Source organism: Syngnathoides biaculeatus, chromosome 16 (assembly GCF_019802595.1).
Source record: "Syngnathoides biaculeatus isolate LvHL_M chromosome 16, ASM1980259v1, whole genome shotgun sequence".
Taxonomy (NCBI): Eukaryota; Metazoa; Chordata; class Actinopteri; order Syngnathiformes; family Syngnathidae; genus Syngnathoides; species Syngnathoides biaculeatus.
The window spans coordinates 14109266-14132133 of NC_084655.1; the positions used below are offsets into that span (position 1 = coordinate 14109266).

General features: G+C 39.8%; 1 protein-coding gene across 5 annotated transcripts in view; it reads left to right on the top strand.

The window, feature by feature from the left end:
• The first annotated feature begins 1962 nt into the window (after positions 1–1962).
• LOC133514202 (trinucleotide repeat-containing gene 6A protein-like) overlaps positions 1963–22868 on the top strand; it is a 42223-nt gene continuing 21317 nt past the window's right edge. The window contains exons 1-6 of one of the 5 annotated variants that reach the window (XM_061845685.1): positions 1963–2074; positions 3493–3542; positions 11007–11070; positions 16917–17197; positions 18785–18832; positions 20738–22765. In XM_061845685.1, the coding sequence (XP_061701669.1) occupies positions 18787–18832; positions 20738–22765 (2074 nt within the window). In that variant the 5' untranslated portion in view covers positions 1963–2074; positions 3493–3542; positions 11007–11070; positions 16917–17197; positions 18785–18786. Of the gene's footprint in view, positions 2226–3492; positions 3543–11006; positions 11071–16916; positions 17198–18784; positions 18833–20737; positions 22766–22868 lie in introns of all 5 variants that reach the window. The other 4 variants (XM_061845684.1, XM_061845689.1, XM_061845686.1 and 1 more) reach the window with 4 other exon arrangements.

The following is a 22868-nucleotide window of genomic DNA, read 5'->3' on the forward strand; positions in this document are numbered from 1 at the left end:
TTCCACACTCCACTCCATTTCTACTCTTGAAGCAGATATGGTGCATTAATGCAGTGTAATACACACCACGTATTTTAGTTTGAATGTTTCAAAAGTTCCATTTACCCAATCGTCCATGATCTAAACTATTTGTCCTTATGAGGGTCACAGGGGAAGCTGGAGCCTATCCGAGCTGACTTTGGCCGAGAGGCGGGGCAGGCCACATACACTGCAAATAAGCAATCCATATTCACACCAACTGGCAATTTAGTGTCTTAATTTATTTACTAATATCTAAAATGCTCACACATCCAGAGCTACGAAAGCTGCATGCTCCCCAATGGTTGAATGAAATTACAAATTTTATTATTATTATTAATTTATTATTCTTGCACAATTTTTAAAATATGAATTAACACTTGCGTTCATTTAGGAGTACTTACTAGTTGAATTTGTAAGCCTGGAGAAGCTTCTTGGTTTTTTTCCAGCCATTTTTTCCTTTCTTCTGTACATCTGTCCAACCTTCCTTCCTTCCTTCAAAGTTGCCAATTTATTGAACTCTTACTTCCATCCTTCCTCCACTTTAACCTAGTTTTGCACATTCCTTGTCTCCTCAAACCTGCTTTTTCCTCATCTTTCCTTCTCGACCTCCCACCTCTCAAGTCGCTGTTTTATTGTGAATCCTTCTTATTGATAAAAAAAAAAAAAAAATCACTGCCTTCCTTCTAGACACATACAACACTTTATATTTTATGGTCTTTGACTCAAATTACTTGCAAATATTCATTTTACCTGTTTAAAAAAAAAGTTTATTTAAAAGGTTTGAGCCTACTTTTGGCCCATCCTTTATTGAATTAATTGACAAATATTCATCCATCCATCTTCATGATCACATACTTTTTTTGTAAAACTGACATCTTTCTAAGAGAAAGCACTTATTCTGAGGAATAAAAATGGATATATTTCAAAGCTTGTTTGGTAGATAAAAAATAAAATAAAGCAAAAGAAAGACCAAAGGCCACATTTGTTTTGAATACTGTAATTTACTTTTGTTAGCTAAATAGCATGACAATGAGACATCATCTTCGTTTTAAAGTTCTCATTACAAACATAATTAGAGAAGTACATTTAAAGATACTTCACAACTTACATTATACCCAACTAACATCTACATATCACAATTTCTTGATGTTGATGACAAATCTTTTTGTAAAGATGAATCTGAAAGTGTGACTCATCTATTTTATGAATGTCCTTTTAGTGCAACATTCTGGAAAGAAGGTGAAAAATATATTCTATGTAAAATAAAGTGCACAATTACACTTGAAAAGGAAAATATTTTTTTACAAGTCACAAGATTTTTAAAAATGAGTAAAATCATAAACTTGTATATTTTGTAAGGCAAATTTCACATCCACAAATCGAAATTTCTGAAATCAACTCCAGTATTCAAACTATTCTTAACTAAAACAAGTCATTAAAGTGTTTCAAATAGCAAATTATTATTATTATTGATATCCATTTAGAACTATTTACAACAGAGTCGCGAGGATTTCATTTATCTAAAAAAATATATCTTTATTTCAATTGTATTTAGTTATGTTGCCATTCTTTGTTTATTCTGTCTGAAGTAAGTACGTACATTTAATTCTTTGACTTATTGTATATATTTATTTCATCAACGTTATATTGACAAAGATGTTTGACGAAAGAGAGAAAGATCGGCTTTCCCTACACACACAAAGATTTTTGGTCGTAAATATCGAACATTCATTATCTAAAATCGTCGGCCCCCACCCACGACAGACCAAATTATCTCTCAACACGCCACGGACCAATCGCGACAAAAACAGCACGATTGTTTTTTTAAATTTCGTTTTAAAAATTCAAATATATTATGACTGTTTCGTGTATTGTGGGGAAAAAAGAAACTGAAATTTATGCTTGTGACTGTATTCAGCGAGAGGAAGTGGGGAGTGTTTCCTGTGCCTCCCTCCCCCCCCTCTCTGCGTCCCTCCTGGGTGTCCGCGCAGACGTGCACGCGCACAGCGGGGAAAGCAGCAGTGGCTCTGGAGCTAAATGCTACATGCTAAAGGTTAGCTAGCATAAGCGAGTTAAGAAGAAAATGGCGATCGTGCAGGACGAATGCCTCCCCTCGTAGATGCTGCAAACGCGTTCAAGAAATTATTTTTAGCCTTAGAGTCGGCTTTCCTTTTCAACTCTGTTGCACTTTATTCTTCAATGAGGTGAGGCTTTTTTTGTGTGTTTCCCCCCCCTCCAATACGGCTTGATGCAGTGCTCGCATAACCTTACCTTCGGGCGTCATCGACACAGTCTAGGGACTAGCGGAGATAAGTTCAGTCGCCGCTGTTGTTTTAGTTGTCCGAGCGAGGCTAACTCGCTCGTTAAGGCGACCCGGCCCTTTGTCAGCAGTTTGCAAATAAAATAAAATAGTGCATGCATTTACGAACATTGACTTTTAATTCCAACATCGTCCAGTTTTCATTGGTATTTGCAAGGAAGATGGCTAGCTACAGTATTCGCAGTCCTTGGTTAATCCCATTTATAAACCGATTGTTTTTAAATTTCATGATATTGATACGTACGCCACGTTGTTTTGAATGACAATTTGGTGAATATAAACGACTGCCATTGCGTTTCAGTCACATTTGTGTATTTAACACGACCGCTAGCCGCTACGCAACATTAGCTTGCCGCTACTGTTAGCTTTAGCTTCCATGCTAATTTAACGACGCAGATTGTCGGCGATCGTGCAAATCCTGTGGCCGGTTTTTCATTAGTTTCCGAATGTATTTATTACTTATTGATTTATGGTTTTGTGCACTTTATTTCCAATGCGGGGCAGTGCAAGTGTAATTTGGCGAGGGCATAGTTCTGCAGTTGAGTTTCGTTTTACAATCGAGAGCGATTATAACACTCTCGGTCGGCGAAGAGGCACCCATCAGCTGGTTCGTAACAGTAAACACTACACTAAATGGCATTGCTCATTTACTTCAGTCTTTATTAAGCAGGTCAGAGGAGGTCACGGCACAGGTTTTGGCGTAGACTCGAAAAGGCGTTTGTTAGGATTTGTCGCGCTGAAAAAAAATAGCAGACCAGTCGCGAGAAGCCATGTTGGTTAAAGCTGTGAGTGGGCCAACAAACAGCTGAGGAGATAATGGCCGATCAGGACCTGTGCTGCAACTCTGACCTAAACGCACTCGCTCCCTGTTATCTTTCTCTAGATGGAGTACCCAGAGACACTCAGGTTTTTGGTCCCTGAACATAAAAGACAGTGAATTGCTGCTTCGGTTTTATTCCTGTTGTATAGAGCAACTTGTTTTCCAGCATACTTGGCATTGTTCTCAGACTCTAATTGCTAGTAATTGTGGACAACTGTCACGGTTTGTTTGGGCCCGTTTTCAGACAACACCCATTGAAAGCCAATAAAATCTTACAAACGTTGAGATATTCATCCTCTTATCTGCTTGTATTTCCCCCCCCCCCCAATAGATTCGAAATTGGAAGCTTTTGCCGCCAAAGAAACTGAAGCATCTTAACAGGTGTGTGAGTAACTATGAGCACATAAACATATATGCATGCACATAGCGGTGGATCGAGATGGCTCACGAGTCCTTCTGTGCTGGCCTAATTCCGATGAGAAGCACTGACCAATGTTTACAACCTAAATTGTACAACAGTAGTCACTGGAGATATGAGCAACCCAACTTAATTTTTTGAGATGTGAGCAGTCGTTCGACTAATTATTTTGCTTTGACTTGTGTGGAAAAATTTGAGATCAGTTGCCATATTGTGGCAATGAACTCAACTTGACAATGAGCAGCAATTAAACTGATTTGGTAAACAAGTCTTCAAAAAAAGAGGCTTCAAGCTGTTTAATGCCACTCCCAGCCAAAGGTTACTGTCAAACCAAACACAAAACAAGAACAACAATAACTTTAACTTCATTTTAAACTGCTTAATTTTCGTCAAGTCTCTGCAACATTTGCACAATGGTCACTGTACCAGATTATTGCTCTATCGTTTCAAACTGATCCAAATTGATAGAGGACCATGCATCATTTGCAAAATTCCCACAAAAATATTTTTGCAAGGGCATTTCCTAATGAAAATGAGTTTCTTTTGTGGGGTTCCAAAAACAACCCTCTAAATCTCACCCAGAAATGCCCCCTGAAAATATGTTTGCCCCTGATACCAGTTTGACTGATCAAGTCTTTCATCACAGGACTTATAAAAATGTCTCATGGGGCCCATGCCTAAAAGTGGTAGGAAGTCAGCAGTTGTAATCTTGAACCTGCCATTTTGCTGGGAATTTCAGGACTCTCTGAAGATGCCCAGCTAAGTAATTCACCCAAGTGAATCTTAACTGGAGCCAGGTATGCAAAACAAATGGCGAACACTAAATTGTAAAACCTTTTTGCTTGTGCCATCTCATGTGGGTGCAACTTGAGAAGTTTATCATTTTGATGATTATTCAAAGGGATTCATTGGTGCTTGCAAACAACTACAAATCAGATTTCGAGCTGTTTGTGTGAACTAACAGAGTGTGGGTGTGTTGAAGGGGCGGGGGGTATGGGCAACTGACGCTTATGCAAGCACATGCAGTTCCGTTGAATTGAATTGTAGGGTCTGGTTTGGTCTCGGCTGGATTGTGCTGAGTAAGCTTTGCTGTTTTAAATCGCTCAATGAGAAGCCAACGTCCTGATGTTTTGTGTGTGTGCAGAGATGTGTTGAGCTCATTCTCTCTGCACACCTTGTCCACATGGGCCACACCAAATAGGTCAAAAAAGGGAAACTGGTATATTACGTCCATATGCAACTTGAATGAGCATCAACCCACAAGACCTAGTCAGTTGTTTGTTGTTGCTAATGTAGAATGTTACAGTGTAAGTCATCCCCAATTTGGTTGCTGTTCTTTATAAAAAAATCAATACGTAAATAAAATCCATTAGGAAAAATAGGGAAATAATCTGATCCAAGGTTAACTAATCAGTTTCCATCATTCTTTGACACTGATTCAAGAAATTGATTAAATTTTTTTCAATCTAATTTTTTTAATAACTTTCTTTTCAGTCATATCTGTCAAAATCAATTAATCCAATATTCCCATGCAAATAACAATACAGCCATTTGCAAAGATAATTTAAATCAGTTTTTTTCCTCATTGTACACACAGAACCCCATGTTCATAGAAGAAAATTGAATTGTTGAAATTTCTTAAAGAACAACTGGAATATCACGCAGCTATAAGTATTCAGACCCTTTGATGTGATGCCTATATTTGACTCTGGTGCTGTCCATTTCTTCTGATCATCCTTGAGTAGAATTCTACACTTCATTGGAGTTCAGATGTTCAATATTAGTGATGATGTAGACTCATTAGGAAAGTCAGACGTCTATCAGTTTAAGACCTGACAACTCGCAGTGCAGAATCATGAGGTCCGAGGAACTGCCTGACGAGCTCAGAGACAGAATTGTGGCAAGCCATGGATTTGTCCAACGTTACACAAAAATATTTCCACTTAAGGTTCTGAAGAACACAGTGGTCTCCATAATCCTTAAAAGGCAGACGCTTGTGATGACTAGAAACTAGAACCAGAAATTAGAGCTGGCCATCCGGCCAAACAGAAAAGGCAGTACTTCTAATAGTAATATTTTGAATTAAACATTCTTTATGAAGATTGCTGGAAAATGTTCAATGGAATTATTGTTGACTTTACGCTCTTGATTTTCTAAATTGTGCGACTTGTCAATCTATTCTATTTGCAATATCCACGTAGCCTTCAGGGTGCGTATTTTTAATTTAATAATGCACATCTTAAAATTCCTTTACTGTTCCGACACAGTTGCCTCCTGCATGCAGTAAAAATACACCTAACCAGGTTATCAGACTTAGGCAAGCGACCATTTAAATGTTGTTGCCTTGTGCAAGTTCGGACCAGATTTTAACTTTCAAATGCCATTTTTTCCCAAGTTGTTCACTTGGCAGTAGGGATGAACCTATACAATTTGTTTTTCCCATAACATATTACATCAATACCACTGAGCTCAGGCATTTAAAATGGTAACATGATGTTGGCCGAATTCAATACACAATTACCTAATTATTCACAAGAAGGAAATATTTCAAACAATCAGTGTCATGGTGACTTCTCTATGCCTTTTGTCTGGTGTTGTTTAGTCTTATCCTCCTTTCCTTGTCACACACTCTCATTCTTCCATCCACAGTTTTTCCTTTGGTGGGTGGGTTCCCTGTGGAGGACAGTAAGGAAAAGCTTTAATTACGATACTCTATAGCAAGGCAAGAAAAATAATTTAGAACTGTATCAAATGCATTCTTGTCGAACGCTTGGGACTATTAAGAGGCCTTATTGCCTTAGGCCAGCTTTCGTCACTTGGCCTGGTTTTAGCCCTGTCCAAAAAAATGAGTGAAAAAGATTTTCATGCAATATTTCAACAATTCATCACCAAATTGAATCTTTGAAAAATTACTTTAGTGGATCTTTAAACACTCGTACACTATACAAAAGTACTATGACATCGTAGACTAAATATTCTGAGATTAAGTCTGTAGAATAAATCATACCACAGTCATAACTGTTGCCATCAGTTTTTAGGTATATATGCAGTGTTTTTGGCAGATTGCACCAATCTCCTCTTGCAATCAGCAAACATGTTCTCTATTCCAATCTAAAGTGCAATGTTAGTATGACCTGAAACGACCCGGGGTGGTGATAAGACTGGTGGGAACCCCAGTATATCAGCCATCCAATGCCTCCTCTGAAGGACTACTTGTATAAAGAAGACAACTTCATCCCTTTGAGTGATAGCTTTACTGAAAAGGGAGTTCCAGTGTTAATCCACTGAGAACATGCGAATGCAAATTGATGCAAATTATATAGTGTGCTGCAAGAAAATTAGCCACGCGACTATCCCTGGCTTTTGTTCTTCTAACACGGAGAAATCTGTGTTTTTAGGCAGCATTTGATGTCTATGGGTCATGTTTGGGTGCACATCTTGCATTCTGGTGTAAGGATTAACACTTCCTCCAGGCTACAAATAGAATCAATACATGATCCTCTTTTAAACTTGACTTCATTGCATGACTCAATACTGTCCGCAAAAACATACGCCTACAGGGTTTTACAACTGAGGAAGTTTTACAGCATGAGAGGTCTTGATTTGTTCAAAGTAGTGACCCTGAAATAGACCATAAGTGTGTGTACAGTACTGTAGTTAAGAGCTTTTGTCAGCAGGTTTCAAACACAAATCTGTCTTCCCTAAAGTTATGTGCTTTTTATTAAAAAGAAAAAAAAGCATGCTGAGTCCTTTCCTTGTTGGTTGTTTGTAGATATTACTGGTCTGCCCTGTTTGTTTATTTATTTATGGGCAGGGCACTCACATTTGTTATCAGGCCCCTCCAAAGGTATTGGAACAGCCCTATCATCGGTTTCATAGCTTACTAATTACACTCCCCTGTAATTTTGTTGTTGTTGTATTTTCTGGACAATTTTTTTTTTTACCCTTTTATTGTATGTACGGTGTCCTTAGGGGACTCAAAAATAACAAAATATTTGGACGTAATAAACCATCTTCCTGTTCACCATCAACATTAACTCTTGAGACACGTTTAAAGAGGTAAAATGCATTGAGCTGTATTCACCCATTTGAACAACTCTCCAGAAGTTGGAGAGATTGTAGCATCATTTAACTTTTATACTTTTGTAATACATTAATAGTTGTTTAAATTAAATGAATTATGCTGAACGTGAATACCTTTTGGTTTGGGCCTTTTAGATCAGTGTTGGTGTTTATTTCTGCTCTTCCTCATTGCCTCCATCCTATTTTCTCTGTCACAATTGAGACCAAAGTATGTGCTGAATAGTGTAGTAAACTGTCCAGATATTTTCATGCAGAACAAAGACCAGATTTAGTGAAAAGATATTTTTGGAATGCAAATCCTGTTCATCAGTCTGGTTACGTGCCTCCTGGCCATGTTGTAAATGGATGTTTGCAACTGTTGATTTTTATTGTAAATATGGGACCAGCAAAATGTATTTAAGTATGATATTTGACAAAGTAACATTTCTTTCTATGGTTTATAGCAGGCCACATTGTAATTACGGTTTCTCTTAGAGGACCATTGTGATTGTAACCGTGAACATCTTTAATTGACCCATCATATTTACACATTAAATTTATCAACTAGGTTCTGAATCAGAAATCAAGGGTCATGGGTTTTTCAACTGTTGTTGATGTTTGGTAACACAAAAATGCTTGCAACATCTCAATGTCATTTATGATATGACAATTTGAAATTTTGGTACAGATTTGAATAAAAATCATGGAAGTTGACACACATGATTTACCTTCGCAGGCCACATAAAATCATGTGGCGGGCCACATCGGGCCCCCAGGTCTTGAGTTTGATACCTGTGGTATATGCCGTAGCAAGAATAATAAACTCGTCACAGTCATTTGTTAAACTGTTTTATAAAACTAACTGTGGTCTGGTAGCATGACGATGTTTTGTTTCCAAACTACCTGGCTCTTGAATGAGCGAAATGAAACTATAAAACACATTTCTGATAGCAGCTGTTTTCATCTCATTTGCCTTTCCCTCTACCTTGCCTACCCTATTCTTATTCCTTGTGGATTTTTTTCGCACCTCTTGGTGCCTCCTACCCTCTGTTATCTGTAGTTGTTGGGGGATGGGTAATTGTCAACCCATTCTTAAACAGACGCTGTTCGTACTTGCGCGTGTGCGTGTCTGTCTGTCCAGGAGTCCTCCACCATACCCAGAACCATCTGCTGATGTACTTGATGGTTGGAAAGCAGCAGGGGTAGTCGATGTGGGAACCATTCACATTTGATCAAATTGCAAAAATCCCTTATGGAAAAAAAGAGGTGTTGAATGTGAAGTTGCCAGATCACAAATGTGTCTGTGATTTGGCTGTCATTTCAGATACTTGTTGGCGTTATATTTGCGGGCCTGAACATGCAAACGTTTGAAAACACTTTTCAAAATAGAAGTTCCAGAAAGTCATGTCAGCCTTGAAAGTGGAGATCCAGGAAAGGATACATTTACTCCACTGAGGAAGTTCTTCTAAGCCCATATATGCATCAATAAACGGTACTCAAAGGACAAATTTTTATCCAACTTCCCCTCTTTCTATGGGGGTATTGACAGTTGTCAATTGCGCAATGAAAGTTTACTCTTGGGATGCCATTATTAGTGACAATAAAGGAATGCTGTGCATAAAAATGCACCAACATGACATCACAAGCCTTAACTACCTTTTACCTTCTGGGTAGGAGCCATGTTGGTGTGTCATGTGTTTGTGTGTGTGCGCGCGCGCTCCCCCGGATACTTTACCCGGATACAAAGCTGCAACACTTTTCATTAACTGCAAGTTATGCTTTGCAAAATGGATGAATGCAAGACCTGAGGCGTTCACCAAAGTGACTTGCATGGTGGACACCGACCGAATTGCAAGTACAGTAATCCCTCATTTTTCGCGGTTAATGGGGACAAGAATCCCCTTATAAATGTGGAAAAACCACAAAGTAGGACCCCATTTCCCACCCCCAACACACGCCCTTGGAATTTTCATGTATGTGAATCTGGGTACCAGAATGATTGAATAATGTAAACAGTATTTATATTTAACATATTTCACACTAAGATTACAACAATACATGTATTTACTTAAATCTTTAATTATAAAACCTTTTAATCTTTCCTGCAACAGTTGCCTGACCGTAGTTGGGAAACGCACTCACACACACGGCAAGGGAGAGGCTCATAGAGGCTTTAAGTTCACTCACACGCAGGATTGCAATCTGATGATGGTAAACGTGGTCCTAGAGAAGTACATATAGCTGTCCTCTTCCAAAAAACTGCTCTACCTTTTTCTGTACAGAATTTGTAATATGGATTACAAGGGTAATCAAAATTTGGTTAGCACAGTGTATATGACCACAGTACTAATTCAGTCCTAAATTGTTCTGTCTGTGTTTTCAGTACCCACCTTCAAACGCATTTAATGTATTAAAAAAAAAAAGGGGGCCTTTACGGGCACTTCAAAAGGTAGTATTTTTATCTGGAAGCTTGTGCTACAAGTTAACCTTTTTATTTTATTTTTTAATTTTAAGTCTTAAACTTCATCATTGTAACAATTAGTCACCTTTATATTTTGCACATTAATGCACAGTTTTACAAAAAAAGCAAAATCCTGCAATCCATCCATCAACTTTCCATACTGCTTATCCTCACTAGGATCGCGGGACTGTTTGCCCCTATCCCAGCAGACTCTGGTTGCCACCCAAATTCAGGGGACATCAACAAAACCGTTCACATTCACACCTGTGGGCAATTTAATTTTTAATTAACTACAATGTATCTTTTGGTGATGTGGGAGGAAAACAGAGTACCTAGAGATAACCCAGCAGGCATGGGGAGAATATGTAAACTCCACACAGGCAAGACTGGATTTGAAACCGGGCCCTCAGAACTGAGGAAAATGTGCTAATCAGTTGGCCACTGTCCTCACTATCCTGCAATCAGGTCACTCAATCTAAGATGACGTTTGCACCATCCTACTGTGATCTGTAAAATAATTTTAAGACAACCATGCAGAGGAAGTGAATCTTTTCGCCACTATCCTGACATTAAGTTCTGTTAAACAGAGGTGACTTCCCATTACTATTTGAGCTTTGACACTATTTCCAAAGGCAGAATATCGCTGGATCAACTTCATACCTTGTTCCATGTTGGTAGCTTTTAAAACCAAGCAGTGATATATTAAAAAAAAGGTGGGCTAATGCCACCAGTGTAAAAGGGGCTAGTATCTTTACAGCTGCTTTAAATATTAAGGCGTGATCAAGAGGAGGAACCAGATTGATTTGTGGCTAGTCAATTGATGGTGTTTTTGCCAGTATTGGCCACCTTTGCCCAGTTGCTGTAGAGCACTGTAATTAAAGCTTTTTCTTATTGTCCTCCACAGGGAACCCACCCACAGAAGGAAAAACTGTGGATGGAAGAGAGTGAGAAACTGAGTGTGTGACAAGGTAAGGAGGACAAGACTATACAATACTGGATAAAAGGTATATAGAAGCCACCATGACATTGATTATTTCAAATATTTCATTTTTGTAAATAGTGGTAGTTATAAGGTAATTGTGTGTTGAATTCAGCCAACATAATTTTGCCTTTTTTTAAATGCCAAAACTCTAATATTGTTCAGGAAAACAAATGTTATAACAAGGGCAGAACTCCAGAGTGGAAATAATTCAGAATAGCATGCAGCTCGTGTCAGAGGCCGTTTACTTTGCCTTGTGACGCAGTACTGTTTTTCTGTTTCAGTTGCTGTTACTTTCCACTGGCTCCTTTTTACGAGAGACAGCTCGTGTTACAACAATGGGCATATGTTTTCAGACACATTTTGATAGTCTCCATCTCTGACCAGATTTAATTTTCATGTTTCAGTTGTTTTCATTTCTCCCTCATCCTGCTTTATTGTGAGATGCTGTAAAAGATACTTGCATTAGTTTTCTATAATCTAACATAATCATCAAGGCACCTCTAAAGAATATTTTAAACATTTTAAGACTAAATCTGGTCCAATACAACAGCTGTTGAATTATGACTTAACGATAATGTACAAAATGATAATGCATACCTATGCCAATTCTTATTTGACACTGTAGAAGTATTCATTTTGAAAATGTTATATAATCAGCCAATCTTCCTAAATTAATATTTTTAAAATAGTTCAAACTATGTAAGTGTTGGCATGAAGGGCAATGTCTCCTGAGGTCATGAATTCAATTAAATTAGACATTACACTATCAGGATTTTTGGGCCCTATAACCAGACAAAGAAGTATCTATGTAAATGTCCTGTTCATTGACTGAATATACTTGTGTACCCAATTGCTCTAAAACCCATGTTTACAATAGTCTTTGCCCATCTTTTCATGGCAGTAAGCCATTGTGACGAATAGAAAACCTGAATGAGTATTAGATGGGAAGAACTACATAGTGTTTCGACCTTTTAATTTAAACATGTGGAGTTGACTATCCACAATCATATTCAATAACACTGACCTCCCTCCCGAAGAATGAAAAATGGGAAAATTTGCTAATTAGTCACATGGAAAACCTCAAGATTGAGTGAACATTTCATGCAATGGGGTGTTCATAAATGACGAAGTTAAAAACCCTTCTCATCCTTAGAAATCGTGTGAGTGACTTGTAACCACATGCACTTGTGACATTGCTTGTTGCTTGACGGTCTTAGTCTTTCAACTCATAAAAGTGAGATAGTGGGTCCAGCTGTTGTATTGGTTAATAAGGTCCTTAAAACTTAGAAGAGGAACACTGTGCCAACATTGGCCTGTGCCGTCATCTTGCCAAGACAAGCTTGTAGGAGTTGCCTGTGAAGAAATTTTCCCATACCAACAGTTTATCCTGAACAACTCTGTCACTGCCCTGGGAACATATATTTTCTTTTAAATATTAAGAATAATTGCATGCATTTATTACTCTCCTGTAGTGAAGTCACATTCTTGAGAAGTGCCATTTATTGTGATTACAATATGTTGTGATGAAAATATTCTGATTAAATCCGCAAACTGATGCCATATTGTACTTGAAAGATTAGAATTGACCCCTCCGTACAGGGCACTTAACCACGCCTCCTGAAGTGACGTCACGCCACGTGCACTGACGTAAGACACTTCGTAAAAAAATGGCAAATACAATACAATACATTGTTAGACGTGCAGACGCCATGCTTGTGATTTCATTCAATCATTCACACGTAGCAATGTTATGCTAGCGAAGAACGTCTCATTCATTTATACGAGACGTGTATTAAAAATCAAATATAGGGTATATCTTCGTGCAAACACAGTCTGGTTAAGCTTCGGCCGCGAGCCAGCAAGAAACCGACACGTTTGTGCAGTCCGATCATCGCTAAATAGCGCTCAACAAAGAATAAGTGTGTCAATCGTTCACACGTAGCGGTGTTATGCTAGCGGAGAGCGTCTCATTCATTTATACGAGACGTGTATTAAAAATCAAATTTAGGGCATATCTTTGTGCAAACAGTCTGGTTAAGCTTCGGCCGCGAGCCAGCAAGAAACCGACACGTTTGTGCTGTCCGATCATCGCTAAATATCGCTCAACAAAGAATAAGTGTGTCAATCGTTCACACATAGCGGTGTTATGCTAGCGGAGAACGTCTCATTCATTTATACGAGACGTGTATTAAAAATCAAATTAGGGCATATCTTCATGCAAACGCAGTCTGGTTAAGCTTCGGCCACGAGCCAGCAAGAAAGCGACACGTTTGTGCAGTCCGATCATCGCTAAATATCGCTCAACAAAGAATAAATGTGTCAATTAATCACACGTAGCGGTGTTATGCTAGCGGAGAACGTCTCATTCATTTATACGAGACATGTATTGAAAATCAAATATAGGGCATACCTTCGAGCAAACATATGTGTTCCGGTTGATATTAGATGGATTTAGTTGATGATGCGGTCTTCCACAAAGTTTGATCCATCGAAGGCATTTTTCGTACTGGGTCTTCGATTTTGGAACGGGTATGAATCGAACTCCACCAACTAGCCTTTCAGGAGACCTGTCGTCACTATTACAAAGTCCGTGACTACACCTCTTAACCATATTTTTTGTTAAATAACCCAAATACGCGATAAAACGCTAACAAAACCTATACTGGACCGTGCAATGTTGTCTGAGAAAATGGCGGGAGCAAAAACGGGCTTTGGTTTATGCAGATCTCTGGCCTCTGATTGGTCAGTGACGCGGATTGCGCAATATCCACGGAGGGGTCAATTGCATCTCAACTGCAGTAGAACCTCATGAGAGGGGCATGATCTGTTCTTTGCTGGTTGACTTCACTTACTTGGTTTTAGTAGTCGGCAATACTCAAATTTTTTCATGCTCTTATTTCTTGCAATTGTGATAAATCAAATACTTTTTCTATTTGTTGAAACATAAATTATGATCATACGATTTATCTCTGCATAAATACTGTTTGTGCTTAAGGGGCGAATTATTAATTTCTGGTTTGCGGTTCATGTTTCTTTTTTTCTGCATAACTAATGCCTTCTGTGGTGACATAGTCATCAAGCAAAACACATTTATGGGGTTACTACGTGTGTCCATGACTTGTGTGATGTTTGTTACAACTTTGGAGGGTTCACTTATTGGAATTTTTAACATATCTGAAAACGTTTCTCAATTGTCCCTTGTCAAATAATACTAAACCTCTGTTCCAGGTCAGTCAGGATCACCAAAATTATTTAATGTTGTTAAATGCCACAATAATGACAATTATATTTTCTTTGAGGTCAAAAGTTTACATTAGTTTCATTATCAAGTACCATTTCCTTTGAACTGCATGACTTGGGTGAAATATTTTGGGCAGGGGTGCCCAGTGGGTCGATCCCAATCTACCAATCAATCGCCAAGGCAGTTTTGGTCGTTCGTGTGGCCATGATCTCTCCTCCCCGCACACACAGAAAAAGACATCAGCATACATTTAGACTTCTAGAATTGTCTTCAGACATTGAGACAAAAAGTGAAGTGGTTTCGCACAGTGTATGTAAACTACTGGCTTCTACTATATATGCTCTGCTTCTACTGCTTTGTTAGCCCCCTTCCCAACTTTCTCTCTGTAAGATGATCGCAGCTGTCGTGCTCCTGCCATCATTTGGCACCCATATGAACGTTATACTCAGAAGGAAGCTTCAGAAATAACACCTTGTAATAAGCATTTTAGATGTCTTAATAATATCAGAACCTGCTCTATGTTAGTTCTTCACTTAAATTTCATGCACGGTACTTAAATGTCACTTGGAATCAGGGGCTTGTGAGTCAAGACATAGAAACGTAAACAACTTACTTCACTGTAATGGACCAGTGCTAGTGCTGTGAGTACAGTTATTTGAGGCAATTTTTTCCTTTGTCTATTTTTCTAGAAATTCTTTGTCTTCCGATGGGTTATTGATAAATGACTAAGCAGCTTGCAAATTCTAGATGCTGGCTGTATGCCGAGGACTTCAGATAGTGTTAAGAGTAACTAAAGATGGAACAGACGTCAGTGTGACTTGTCAGGATACCAGCATCTCTCATGAGTTGCTGTTTTGACTCATCTTTTTATGTAGAAAACCTGTGTGGATGGCGTCAGTGGATCAACAGCTCATTATGACTTGTTTAAGCATATAATAAGGCCATGATTGCTATAGAATTCTCTATATATATTTCTCTCAAATCTTGTAATAAATATAAGATCCATTGCAAATCCACACTTGTTCATTGTCCACACATGGCCTGATTTGTTTGCTTATTGTTCATTGTCCACACACAGGCTGGTTTGATTGCTTATTGAATAGTGAACCGAGTACAAGCTTGTTGAACTCTGTTTATAAATAGACCTGTGTACTGCTGCAGAAGGCAGGAAGAGCTAAACCACTTTCTAACCTCTTTGAAAAGGTCAGTCAAGTGGTACACACACTTGCAACTGTCAAATACACTGGTCCACATTGAAACCTGCCTGTGTTCATGCTTGATTTGTACTCTTTTTGGTGGCTTCTAAGGGGATAGGCTAATAGCTACTGGTAGAGGTTTGACAAATTCACTGGTGCCACAACCTATCTTCAGTGTGGACTTGGGTTTCTCAAATTCAGCGTTGCCATAAGATGACACAGATGGACTCTACCTGTGAGGAAATACAGCGGTTCCTGGATGTGTATTTGGTGACCCAGCCACATAATTGTAATCAGGTCTTCCATTGACTTCCATGGCCACAGTTTAATAAAATCAGGTTCCTAGACTTGCAAACTTTTTTGCAAACATATGAGAGAGTGGGCCAGTCTCTTGGGTTCAGTGAATTGCAACGGATAGGACTCAACCTGTGCACTGAGTCCAGTTGTGAAATTTTCTCGTTTAAAAATATTCTAAAGTCATGTGTCAGCTGTACTATAAGAATGTGGAAGGGTTTGGGAAAGATGGCAACACAGCCACGGAAGGCTACATAAACTGATGGTGTGGGTTTAATGGATGCTGAGGCACATTGGGCAAAGAGGTTGCCAACGCTCTTCTGAGTCCATTATAAGTATATATTTCATATACATATAGCAGTATTATTAAACTTATCACCTGGTCATCTTGGGCCATTTGTTTAAGAAAACAATATCAATACCACCAATAGCTGCAATCCCGACTTGGAGGATAAATGCAATAAGTTTTCAAAACTGCGCACGTGGGTTGTACTCTAATATAACGAAAAACTGCGCATAGGATATCTGCAGTGACGTCACCGTGGTCGGCGCACCGTGCAACTAGAAGCAAGAGGCCTTTAGTCATCCGCATGGCTCATGGTTATCTCCCACAACTTCAAAGTGGACTCTTTAACAATAGACAAAATTACTTGGACACTGGCAGTGTTTTCATGTTTAGAATTTTCATCCACATTCTTCTTCCCCTTGTCTCTTTTCAGAATGTCTCAAAAAAAAAGGAAAAATTGAAAGAACACAAAGAAATTAATCTTTTCACATTTTTTTTAGCTTGTGTCCCAGGTATTCGTAAAAGACAAGATGCATTTCCAAAATTAATTATTCAGATGCTCACTAATGGGCTCAGGTCTCATTGAGATGTAGAAGCTTCACATAATTTAGCAGAAGTCGTGATATTGGCGGACGTCTTTTTTATGGATTTATTTATACATTTATTTGGGGTGTGGGGGTTTCAACTTCAAAGTCCTATTATAGTTTTGAAGCATTAAAGTCAGTCATAAAATTAAGATTTGAACTAATGGCTCAGAACTACGTTGACTACAAATGTACCTGACCTTTCTTTTTTTCTCATTTGTTTATTGTCAGGACTAGTGCATAAAAGGTCCTGAATCCAAACGACGTCTCCATTCCCAAATACTCACATTTCAGTATTCATCAAGTCCTCAGCGATGCCAGGGGCGCCTGATAAACCAACTTTCCACTCTGAACAACCCAGCTTCTTCACCCCAGACCCTTGAGGGTGTACCTGATAAAGAAGTCCCTCCTTTCCCTCGTCAACCTGGGAACCAGAGGAAACCAGTTTGCCAGTCAAGCCGGGGAGGCTGTCAAGCCCAGCCAAGAGCTGCAGCCACGTGCTGCCCTCACAGGTAAGCTAAAAAAAAATGCAGTCCTGAACTGAACGAAAATAAATGGTTTCTTTTTAAATTTAAAAAAACAATGTATATATATTTTTAGTTTTGGAATAATGTGTTCAAATACCACACAATATATTCTTTCTGACAGCTCCCTTGTAATCTCGAGAAATATTTTTTAACTCTGTACCTGTTGACATTAGAGATGCATTGAAAATTCAGCCATTGAAATTTTTGGTTTTTGGCCAAAACACATTTGTTTCTGTAATATAATTGCCCAAGCAGGGTATTGTGGTGATGCAAGCAAAAAACAGCCAGTGCGCAACTGTCTACACCATACTGTTAAACCCCCCCCCCCCCCAAAAAAAAAAAAAAAAACAATAATACCAAAGGTACATTCACAACATTAAACTATTGCTCAACCTCCGTGCTTTCTGTTTTTTGGGTACTACAGGGGAATGCTGGGTACACTATTTTGCGCTACAACAGATGTCTACAAACTGCAGCTAACGTGGGTAATATGATACTGAGCCAGGGAGGTGAAAGTTTGCTCCATAAGTGGTGTCATCCTCAAACTAATCGTCCCCTCCGGTGTCATCCTCAAACTAATCATCCCCTCCATGGCAACAGATAAGATACACTTCTGACAAGTAATCGTTTTCACAAAGGAAGGAAAAGAAGTAATTCACAGGAGGATTCACAAAAGTCTGGCTGGAAATGCATTATAGCTGAGAGTAACCAAATTTGAACAATAAAAAAGGCAAATGTCTGGAAAGAAAATACACAGTGACACAGGATGGACAATGGCATGTACAACCACAAATGAATTGGTAGATAATTGCATATGTCACCTGAGTTCCGGGACCCCGAAGTTTAAAAGTGCATTAATATAGTAAAAATGAATACCATTGTTCGCGTTTACACGTATCGCTCCAGTGGTTCAGTAATATTTGTTTGATCCATAGTAGTATTTTTTTAATTGACTTTTGACATCTGATTAATCTGTCAGAAGTGTAGTGAATTAGGTTTTACAACTTTGCTCATTTCTTTGCTTTTGTCTTTTCTCACAACAAAACCACACACAGAAGTGTGGATGATTACAAAACTTTTTTTTTTTTTTTTCTTGAGCTCATCTGCCAGCCAGTGTTTTAGACATAGTACTAGTAAGTGTTCAAGAACTAAATATTAACGTTGACGAAAAGCATAACAAATTTAACTAAATCAATAACTGGCAGCTAATGGAAAATTTTGCCCGTATTGTATTCCAAAAGTTAACGCGTGGTACTTATTTTTGGTTTGACTCTGCAACAAGTGATTTCGGCAAGGTTACATTTAAATAAATCTGCCCATTAACATGCTTCTCACTTTGAGTCACTCTAACTTTTGTCCTTTTGTTTACTTGTTTTTTTTTATTCTGGTCTGTCACTCTTCTTTTCATGCTTGAACTTTGTTTTTTGCCAGAAGCCTCAGATCTGTCATACTGATTGACAGCTTTTCTCTCTCTCTCTCTCTCTCTCTCTCTCTTTCTCTCTCTCTCTCTCTCTCTCTCTCTCTCTCTCTCTCTCTCTCTCTCATTCTTTCCCTTGCTTTCTTTCTCTCCAGGCATGGCTCCCATTCGGGATTCCGTCAGCCATTCCCCTAATCAGACAGGTGACTACACATTCCCTCTCCTCAATTGCTCTTTCTTCCTTTTAGCATTTTGCCTCTTTGCTTAACTGGTCTCCCATGACCTTGACTGTGGGTATATTTCTGAGGGGTGGGTGAGGGGAAGTTGACTTGTAGTTGCACTATAATAAGGGTATGAATTTGGTTCTCATCTGTGAGAAAGTTGACTTAAGTGATGGCTGCCACGATGTTAGGGATATTTTTGAAATACAGTGGTACCTCTACTTACGAAATTAATTCATTCCTGAAGTCGTTCCGTAATGTGAATTTTGCGTTTACCACCACCCCCAAAAAAATGTAAGCTTTCAAAGTACATAATGTAAAGAATAGTAAAAATTAATTCACCTTTGGTATTGAGCAACTATGCAAAGAGGTTGGTGAGTGAGAAGTAAAAAGCATTGTGGGGGATGGAGGAGGCGGCAAACGTTTGACAGCAAAGAGAAAACACACATACGAATGTACGCATGGACACAACTTAATTCCACTAAAGTTTCTTTGGCCTCATGGTGAATAAAGATGAATAAAGTTGAAAAAAATAAACTAATGAAAAACTCACCAAAAAGATGTACTTTACCAATGTGTGACAAAGCATGTGAAAGTGCTAGCGTGTGATTCGATGACGCTTGAGTGTCAAAGGGAAACGAAAAGGATCATGGATAAATATTGACGTCCCACCTAGCCAGTGGGATGCCAGAAAGATGCAACAGCAATAGCCAATGGGAGAGCAGCTCTATCGTGCCAACAAACCAAGATACAGGATGTTTACATTCAGTGCCTTTCGTATCCTGAATTTTCCTTCATAACAAGACACTATTTAGACGAAAAGGCATTTCGTACCCTGAATGTTTCGTTAACTAGAGATGTTCGTAACTAGAGGTACCACTGTATATTATATAATGTAGAACATGACACATTAAAAAAAGAAATGACATTGTCAGAGTTGGGGAATTACGTTTTAAACATGCTCAGCCAAATAATCTGGGTGACTTGTCAAATCTAATTTTTTTTTTTTTTTGGGGGGGGGGGGGGACAAAAACCATGCAGTTCAGTTTATTGTACTGTGTGTGGTGTGGTCCAATTATAGCTCAGAACACCACACATGCACGCACACACAAAGATTCTGATCCACCATGATCTAAAACTGAAGAAGAAACATACTTACCTAGCTGGCATCGGGTAAGATATGGTTTTATTTGCAGTTTAATTTTTTTGCACCAGGGTGGGTCTTGATTTGCTACGTTCTGTTCCATCACAATTCTCAGGGTTATGATTCAGAACTCGTCTGCTTTCCCCTGCCCATTAAGACTTGTTGGTCGTAAATATTGAACTTGTTCATTAAGATTGTTCGCCCAGAACTTTTTCGCAACCTAAAATGGGACAGGTCCATTCTTAAGACACATCAGACCTAAGGACAATCTTGTAGGATAAATTTCAAAGACTTAAGATTGTCTGGCGGTGTACATGCTTGGTCAGGGAAGGGCAAAATTGGAACAAAAACCAGACTGATTGTCTTTCAGTGCGCCGGACCTAAGTCTGAAATCTGTCACGTCTTCCGTTGAGGATTTTTCCCCCCAGTTACTTTCACTTCATTTTAATTTCCTCTTTGCTCTTATTGCTCCCACTGAGCTTCTTTTCTGTGCTTAGTGATTTAAATATAGCTGTTGCTTGCATTTTGGTCTTGCTGTTGTAATGAAACGGGGACATTCAAATCAATTCAGACCTGGTGCTGTTCTCAGGTCATTTGTACAGGTGGGGTTTTTGGGTGAATGGGATGCCATTTATAACCACATCCACCTTATTGCTGTAAAGAATAGATTGACGGAATAATAAGAATTATTACTTCATTAGCGTATATGACACTTGGCCTCTGTGTCCTTGTTTCCCCCTTAGGCCTGGAACACCCTGACTTGGACTCACAGTATGAGCCCTCTCCCTGGTCTTCTGGCTCTCCCTGTAGCGGTGACAGCAACAGCAACTGGGGAAAGGTCTTAGTGGACGGAAGCGCAGATAAAGCCAACAACCCCTCCTCAACCAATTCTTCTGTCTGGCCCCCTTCCTCTTCTTCTTTATCTTGTTCATCCTCCTCTTCCTCCTCCGGCTGTGGATCAGGATCAGACCCCGAGTTGGCTTCAGAATGCATGGATGCAGAATCTAGCCCGTCAACTCGCTCAGAGAATAACTTTGCAGCAATTGCTGTTCCACCAAGAATGATGTCTGCAAATGCTTCCTCTGAGTCTTCTCCAACATTCACTCCTTCCTCTGCTATGATGGTTGGCGTTTCACTGAATAGAGACAGCAATGGCAATAGTCATCAGGTTAATGGTGGAGGAGTTGGAACAATCTGTGGTGCAACAAATGGAAATAGCAACATTACCGGACACCCTCATTTTTCTGTGGCCGGGTCCGGCAGTATTGGCAGCAATAACATGGGTAACCACAACAAGCTTGTTAATAACAGCAGTGTTTGGGGCACCCAGTCTGGCAACACCATGATGACTTCCAGCGAAAGCACCACCTGCATAAATGGAGGATCAAATCCAAATACCGTTCTCCCAAATGCTAACCATGGTGCCTGGCTACAAAATTCAACCCCTAGCCCAATGTCCCAGGGCCAACGGCCTCTACAGCCTCAGGGGATGAATTCAAAATTGGGTTTAGCACCCCAACAGGGCCCCTTGCCAGGATGGGGTGGCATGGCAGCTCCAGACAAAACCAGTGTAAGTGAAGACACTGAGGTAAATAATGGTACATCAAGCAGCAATGTGTTAGGAAGCAGCAACAGTGGAAATGGTGGCCTGCAGCCCGCCAACCTTAACACTGAATCAAAAGGACCAAATAACACTATGACGATGAATACTACTACTTCTACTACTACTACTACTACTACTACTGCTACTACTAACACAACAATGACCTCTATTCCACCAAACTGTCTGGCCTTACCTCAACTGAGCGGGGAATGCTCCTGGGGCTCAGTTGGAGGAGCAGGAAATGGTGGTTTGCTGCCCAATGGAAACCCTTCATCTGCCCCCCAGCGCCTCCATGGCGAGATGGCGGGTCCCGGAACCTATGGTACGCCTTGGGATGCATCTACCTACTCTGGAGATAAGGGTCCCCCGAATTTAGACACTGTGAACCCACAAAGCCCTGCCTTAATGCAGGCTGGAAATTCCCAAACGTCCTCTATTGCTGCTTACAAGAGTAATAATAACCACCATAACTCTGGGGGTTCACGCTGGGATCAGGGGCCTGCCAGTAACCCAAATCAGAGTCAAAGCAACAACCCCTGGGCTCAAATCCCAGGGTCTACAGGACAAATGCAAGGGAATGTCAACCAAACTACAATGACTTCTCCTTTAGGGGTACCTCGCCCTTGGGGAAGCAGTGCATCATCTTCCTCCTCCTCCTCTTCCACGTCTAACAAGATGCCAAACGGAGAGTGGGGAACAACCCACGACAACAACCATTCAGATGCTGAAACTCACAAAGGAAGTGCTGCTAACAATGGCTGGAAGAGTCTGGAGGATGATGCTATAGGCATGGGAGGTGGAGGGCCCGGTGGCGCAAGCCTAGCAGGTGTATCAGGAGGCTGGGCCCGCACTGGAGGAAGTGAGGGAAGTGGCGCGAGCTCTGGAGGCCAATCCAGCTCAGACCGGGAGAATGTCCTGTCAAAAGGCGTGAACCGACGAAAAGCCAACAATCAGACACCATTCATATCTTTCCAGAGCCGAACTGATGTGGACCCCAGGGTTCTATCCAATACTGGATGGGGACAAACTCCCATAAGACAGAACACTGCTTGGGATGTGAGTTCCACGAACAAACAGCAACTCGCTCTTAAAGGAGATGAAAGAAAACAACGCCCTGGCTGGGGAACAGCACCACCAACACAGGCAGCTCCTAACCAGGCTTCTGGAGGTAAAAATATGGGTTGAAAGGGTGGATAAAGATCATGTAGCAGATTTAGAGGAACATTTATTACAAAATTATATCAAATAAAAAAAAAAACCCTCTCTTTTAT